Genomic DNA, 7442 nt, shown 5'->3' on the forward strand with positions numbered 1-7442 from the left:
AAAACAGAAACTGGCATCTGTTTTTGGTTACCAATCATCCTGGGCTAAGCCCCTCCTCTGTGAACAACTTCATATAGGGTTGCTCATAATAGTTCCAGTAATCGCACACATACAACCTTAAACCAATTACTTCATTGATGGATGGAATCATAACTTCAAAGGACAGTTTGACTCTTGTAACTGGTAACACAATATCATATGTGGAAAACATCACATTATACACATTGAGTAATCAGTGTTATTACTCGGTTATAACACATCAAATTCTTTATTTTTTTCACCGTTTTTACACTCCATTGGAGGCTGTTTAAGAAACACAAACATTTTGCTGTAAACACAAAGCATTTTTTCTGAGGTACCGCGCTGTTATATCTTAACACACTTTTGTTTTCGTTATACTCTGAGCTGTTAACACCAAACTGTACCTGTAGCAACCATGACTCTCCATGCCAGGTTTATGAGACCACAATGTGATGGTGGGCTGATTCCAGCCGAGACCCTGAGTCACGGATGCATCACTTTATTACACTCTTATTGATTTATCCAGCTCACCAGTTTCCATGGCGACAATCATAATCTTATGTTTATACAATGTATGCAAAGACAAACTTAAAAAGAAAAATGCACATCATACTATAAAGGCTGAGATAACATTTTGGGAGTATTTGGACCATAGGGTCAAGCACCAAACTGTCAGGATCAACCTTATTTTCCAAGAAATTTAATGACAACATTCTGTAATTAATCACAATTACAGCTGAATAAAAAGATGAACATGCGTGGCTTTCTGGTAATAAATAGCTTAAAAAAAAAAAAAAAAAAAAAAAAAAAAAAAAGTCACTCTATCGTTCTTATTTGCAAACAAACAAACAAACAAACAAACAAACAAACAAAAATATATCTTCAAAGATTGAGGACAGTTTCAGAGACATGTCTAATACATCAGCATGCTGACTCCAGTGTTGCAGACAATATCATCAAACTGCGGCAAAGAAGAAACAAAGAACAGAATAAACAGAAAACAGAAGGCCCAGGGTGTTGGGAAAAAAATGAAAACCTGGACAGCAGGATAAGAAGTATAGTGTGGATTTTCGCTGGCAGTAACAACTCTTTGGGACTCTATGGAGCTCAGACCGTTATTGTAGGTCCGTGCCATTTCATTTGAATTTAACTCCTTAAATGTGCTACAGCACTGCCTTTTACCTTGCAGAGTAATCTGAACCTAGAATAGTAGATTCCTGGCATAATGTACAGGTCACTACTTCCTAATTAATTCTAATTTCTTTGTGGAGAAGCTCGGTTTTAATATACTCTAGGGTCCATTTATCCGGTAATCCAGCCTTATCTAAATACATGGATTTGGTTTGTTAACACCGTCAGTGAAAATCCTGTAAACGGTGTATTATATGGACAAATCTTTATTGGGTTAGTGTGGTTTGTCTGAGTTCAGCAAGGACAGTGTTGGAAATGTTTTAGGACACTTGCTTCAAACTTGCCTGATTTAGGCAAAGTTCTACAACAGAGGTTCCATGTCTATGTGCAATGATCCACTCAGAACTGCTACAAGGAGCCTCCAGTTTGTATTGGTAAGCCTTCATGGGTAAATGCATAAGCACAGGGAACGTACCAACTCCTCTTTCCCATCACATCACCCCTTAGTCTCATGGTGGCTCAGTCCGGTTGTCACAGAGAAGCAGTCTTTAAGTCCGGACCTGGAACTTACCAGCCTTGGTCATGTACTTGATGCCTTTGAAAGGTTTATACTTCTCACCATACATGTCCAGCCGATTCACTTTCAGTCCTGATGAAGGAGAGAAATACATCAGGAATTTATTAGACTTATGTGTTACTAGAACAGAACAAATACCAGGGTTAACTATCTGGCTAGACGGCTTGATGGTGGAGGGCTCTTCTAGAGATGTTTCAACTAAAACCTCTACAGAGATTTCAACAAGAGATTCCTAAAGCTCCAAAGGCTTTGTTTGCTCTGAGTTTAGTATTACCGTTACATTCTGTGTCACACTGTAAAACATCATATTTTCATAAATGTATCAACCCTTGGTGAAACTTGAAAAACTAAGATGGTTGTTTTATACTTCACTGAAAATAAAATTATTTCCTGGTGTCATGCAAGGAGGTTTATTTATGGGTGTGGCGCCATCTAGTGGTCACGGTCTCACTGTTCCCCTACAATGGGACTGTCAGGTGGTTGTCAGCTGACCAGACTGAGCCTGACTGTGTGGGGGTTGAATTAACTTTTCTGTGGTTTAAAAGGCAAAGTGGAGCTCATTTTCATTAATACAGTGAAATTATGAATCTCATTCAATGTTCAGCTCGGTCACTAAGTGCAAGAAGAGCGAGGATCACAAATAAGAAATGAAGGAATTCTTGAAAGGCAACAGTCATATGTACATGAACATGTGGTTCAGATGGTGTGTGTGTACCTGAGATGGCCATCTGTTGGATCTTGAACTGAATATTGATGGTGGGGTTCTCATCAGGTTTGGATGCTCCAGCCTGCAGGCTCATGGTGCCCTTCAGACTGGGAAGCTTCTGTGGGTTGATCTTGCCAACATCCCATGTCAACAACTGGTTTAAAAAGATAAAAAATACACCAAGATGACAGAATTAAATATTTTGTCTCTTAAACATATTCAGATAATTCAGGTTTATATATTTATTCATTCTATTATTTACACTTCCCTTCATCTGTGTTTTTGTGATATAAAAATTGCTGCAAAGTTACCTTTGTGACTGGGTCAAAGGTGTATGTTCCCTGGGAGGGGTTGAGGTTGGCATTGAGGACGCCCCGGGGCAGCTGGCTGCTGACTAGGACCGACTCCACGGCCTTGCCCATCGTCTGTTTGGGGCCCAGGGTCAAATCAAAACGCCCCTGGGAACTTCCCTCCCGGAAGGTGATGTTGTGTTTCACATACACTGGGATGGCTACCAAACTAAAGGTGATAAAACAACATCAGCTATGAGACAGTGGAATCCTACTTTAAGGATTTGTATTTCTGTTTATATCCTAATTAGATATATGCAATGACTCAACTATGGGATTAAATGTTGCTACTAGCCAGTTAAACTAATTATTCATATTTTAGGACACTAACTACAGTTAATAGTTTTGTCCCTCTATCACTGGCTGGGGCTGCAACACCCCTCTCTGGTGAACAGGAAAGTAAGACAGACCGCACAAACCAAAGCAGGATTCTGAACTAGAAAATGAACGGTTGTATGTTGCCTGTGTCACAGCAAAGTACTAACTTCTGAGAGCTGACGTGGTAGGAGAGCAACCGGAAGTTTCCATCAGGTGGGATGAAGGAGAGGATCCGCTCGGCTTCCCAGCGCTTGAACCGAACACATGGGTGGAAACTGACATCATCCAGCAGCCGTGGATTCTGCGAAAGAAATGCAGTGGGTCAGGATGATTAGTGGTGAAGTTTCAAAAACATTAAAATACTGTCAATATCTTTCCATTTCTTTTTGGTTTTTACACAGTGTACCCTGTAAGAACAAACAGCACTTATTCCAGCAACACACTTTACACAGTTGTGATGTTACTGCATGAAACGTGGGATTTTCGTCAGCAAGTTTCACTAAATTTTTGTGGATGTTCAGATTAGACACTCTTCAAAGGAATTTGCACTGAATATTTCAAACTGTTGGACACCATAACTGTTGGATGCAACAATTAAACCTTGTAAATAAAGTAGGCAGGAGAGTAACCTAAAACAAAAACGCAGTTGAGTCTGACTTACACTGACCTTTCCTCTAGTCAAAACTAGCAGAGCTACACTATAAACAGAGAGGTTGACAGTTTTTAAAGTCCAATAGAGGTCCAGTCATAATATCGATCAGATTGTTGCAATGAAATAACAAAATCGCACGCTGTTGTTTTTATTAAATTCATAATAGAATGATCCTCCAAATATCAGAGCGTATTTCTTTGAACATATTTTAAGTAATTTGAACTTTATCTACCTATAAATTCAGTCTTATCTGCTGCACAGTGAACTACCACATCTGGATGGTTGCCTCCCTGTGCTCCAAATGTTAGCATTAGTGTATCTCAGTACGATGAGAAGCAGACTTTGGGTCAGCAGACGTCAGAGTTTCAGAGAGCGTTTTAGTTGCCCTCGTGGGGCATGTTTTTTCTTGACCTCCTTAGTTTCATTTTTTTTCCTATTCTAAAGGATAACAAAAACCACATCATGATAAAAAAAACTCTTGCTAGAGACTTCAACAAGGACCTCCAGGCAAGAGTCAGAAAGAACAAAGAGACAGGAATAAAGAGGCAATGCAGGGGGAGAGAGGGAGAAGCTGATCACTTGAGCTGAAGTTTGATTACTGAAGTGTGTTTCTGTCTTGCATTAAAGAACTGCACGATTAAATTTTTGACTTTGTACTAAAAAAGGTTTTGCCCAAAATAGAGTATAACTAAAGAATTAAATATGACATCACAGAATGAGGAAAAAATAAGTGCATGGTAACACTGTCAGCTTTCGGCACAAGCAATTTGCTCTTGTTAACATCACTGTAACATACATTTACTTGTCCAGACTAGTCGAGGAAACGTCAAATGGCGTGGTGCAGGAAATAGCTATGATGGGCTCATGCAGGCACGTCGTCAGGGAGTGATTTTTGGAGAGCTTGATTTGCTTTGGCTTTGTGTTCTTTTGGCAGAGCACACATTTTCAGTGTTGGACAGCTGTGTTTTTACTCCTAATTGTGGGAAGCCAAAATTGTAATCAAGATTAAAATGTGATTACTTGTGCAGCCCTACTTGCATATTACAGGAAGCTTTTATCAGGAAGTTTTATCATTGCTGTGAAGCAAAGTGCAGATACTCTGGAAAATCAGCTCCCTGCATGCTGCCGTATAAAAGAAAATAAATACATTCTCTGGCAGCTGAGCTCCTCTCAGTACTCGGGTCCAAAATGTGCACAGTGTGGCTATGACATATTTGGAAGTAAATGTTACTGCATGTTTGACTTTTACTCTGAATATTAATTGTAATGTACAGCACACTGATTTAAATGTTTCCAAGCTGAACCTTGGAGAACCCCCTGCTTGCTATACAGTTATGACCATGTGTAATCATCTGTTATTTGTCTGGAGAGTTCACGGGCTTAAAATATAACAAGAGTTTGTGAAAAAAAAGAAACTCACCATGAATGAGAGGGTGAGATCAGGCATGCCCGTCAATTTAACGCAGGCATCAATGACTCCCTGTATTTCTGCTGTGATGGTGGAGCCTATGGGGGTTGAGTTGATCAGAGACAACAACAGAAAGCAAAAAACATGTTAGAAGAGAAGGCAGGTACAAATAATTGTGTTGTAAAGCTGACATTTTATGTATTGTATTGGCCATTTTCTTCATTTTTTGACTGACTGACTAGAAACTCTTTTCAGGTTCTTCCTGATTCACAAGGGGTCACCACGGCAGGTACCTCTGCATGTTTGATTTGGCAGAGATTTTACACCCGTCCTGATGCAGCCCCAAAGGGAATGAACCAGAGATCTTTCACTTGTTAAGCAAATTTGCAAACTACTACACTATGGAGCTACTTCATTTACGATTAACTGCTGATTAATAATTACTGTGTCTCCCATGCATTATAATGCAAGCAAACAGTGACATGTTTCACAGCACACAGTTGAAAAGAAATACCAGATTTATCGATAATCGCATCGATCTCCTCCACCACGTCGAAATAAGCTTCATTGTTTGTGTACTTGACCCCAGTGCGCCGCCAGGGGACTACAGACAGCTGGCCTGTAGGGAGCTGCTCACCCACATTGGTGCTGCCTGGAAGCAGAAATTAACAGTATAGGATCATGCACACAGAGTCAAACAGCTGCTGTAATATCCTGCATAAGCCATGGCTCACACTGTCAACTGAATTCATTCAGTGCTATTTAGATGAATTGTAATTGTTACTGAAAGAAGTCTCAGCTGTGTATGAACAAAGCATTACTTCCTGATTTCAGGCAACATTAAAAGCAGCACAAATAAAAGATTGAAAGACCTGTGATGGTGTTGACCATGGTGCGGAGGATGGTAGGAGGCTTAATGAGTTCTTTAAGAATGTTGGACTCTGTGGCCAGAGGAAACCCGTTATCCAGCATCTCCTCCAGTAGTTCGTAGACCACAACCACATTGTCCTTGATGGCCGCCTCTGTACACACTCCAAAATAGTCCTGAGAACAAAGCACACAAGCAGGATATGCACTTTTAGTTAACTTCAAATAATGATAAAAGTGGAGAGAAACATGCAGGGAAGGAGAGGGGAGGAACAACCTGAAAGGTGTCTACGACTCTGTGCAGGAACTCGATGACAAAGAGCGGCGGGACCTCACTCTGGATGACTGCCACAAAGTAGATGTGATGCCTGAGCACACTGATAAGGTAGTGATGAGGCGTGGGGATAACTGGTGGGACATTCTCTGGCTCAGTAGCTCGCTCCTGGGCCTCAAAGAAGTAGTCGCACACGGAGCGGCTGACCACGCTTTTCCAGTGCTTCTCCAGGAAAATATCCCCTGAAGCGTTAATTAGGAACAAGCTGTGGATCATTGTGGCTAAAGGCTGTTGGGAGGGAAAAGCAAGAGACCACCAGAGGTTTTTAAATGAGAAAATGGTAAGGCAAACATACTGTGGCTTCTGTTAACTTAAAGAACAGACAAAGAAAGTTATTTAAGAGTCGCAGTAAAGCATTAAGTGTGACAGTGAGGCAGCAGGCGCAATGGAGAATTATACCCGAAGACAGACCCTAACCTCACATGACACTGGGAGTACCATGCTCTGCTCTCTGGATAATACTGTCTATACACTGTGCTTAGTTTATAGAAGAGAACGGCTCAAGTAACAGAGTAAATCTACTGAGCTGAGACTGAAGTTCAGGGTTTCAGAAATTAAAAAACACTAACTTGCGATGGCTGAGAAATGTGACCCCTGAATATAAATTATACATGCGGCAAAGCTATCAAGTTTTAACCGGATATAACTCTACAACTAAAAAAACTGCAACTGCTAAAGTATCAAGTTTAAGAAAAACAGGCGTGTGACTAACTAGCTAGCTCTTTCTATTAGATTGTAGATGAAGGCCTCCATCTACGTCTACGAGATGCTACATCCGTCCCTCCTCCTGCTTCAGTCTCATGACAGAAAGCTCCGTCACTAGGTCCAGGGGGTTAAAATGCGTTAAATTAACGATGCTTTTTTGACGAATGAAATTGTAATTTGCCGCTGGAACCATTTCTAAAATTGCAAGTGACTCACCGAAGACAATTTTCTGACGTTTTCGTCTCGCCTTTCACCTTTTTTTCTCTCAATGAAAGATTAAGCCGACGTTGCTTCCCGTTAGGTGGAGCAGCAGATCCTGATGTGAGGAAGGATTGCAGAGCAGAGCGAACCAATCAGAAGACAGACCAAGTGT

The 7442-nt window shown here is 40.7% G+C and overlaps 1 protein-coding gene across 1 annotated transcript; it reads right to left on the reverse strand.

Annotated features, from left to right (window-relative positions):
• Positions 1–224: 224 nt before the first annotated feature.
• On the reverse strand, positions 225–7442 carry ap3m2 (adaptor related protein complex 3 subunit mu 2). The gene is made up of 9 exons (XM_003448583.5): positions 7286–7442; positions 6308–6592; positions 6036–6207; positions 5678–5815; positions 5176–5261; positions 3271–3404; positions 2747–2954; positions 2445–2589; positions 225–1801 (listed from the first exon to the last, which is right to left on the reverse strand). The coding sequence occupies exons 2-9, from the start codon at positions 6578–6580 to the stop codon at positions 1701–1703; spliced, it is 1257 nt and encodes a 418-aa protein (XP_003448631.1). The 5' UTR covers positions 6581–6592; positions 7286–7442; the 3' UTR covers positions 225–1700.

This window comes from Oreochromis niloticus, linkage group LG12 (genome assembly GCF_001858045.2).
Source record: "Oreochromis niloticus isolate F11D_XX linkage group LG12, O_niloticus_UMD_NMBU, whole genome shotgun sequence".
NCBI lineage: Eukaryota > Metazoa > Chordata > Actinopteri > Cichliformes > Cichlidae > Oreochromis > Oreochromis niloticus.

Coding starts and splice junctions, on each gene's coding strand:
- ap3m2 (XM_003448583.5), bottom strand. CDS start 6,580: ATGATCCACAGCTTGTTCCTAATTAACGCTTCAGGGGATATTTTCCTG. Junction 6,208..6,307: donor GAGTCGTAGACACCTTTCAG/GTTGTTCCTCCC, acceptor CTTTGTTCTCAG/GACTATTTTGGAGTGTGTAC. Junction 2,955..3,270: donor TACCACGTCAGCTCTCAGAA/GTTAGTACTTTG, acceptor TATCACCTTTAG/TTTGGTAGCCATCCCAGTGT.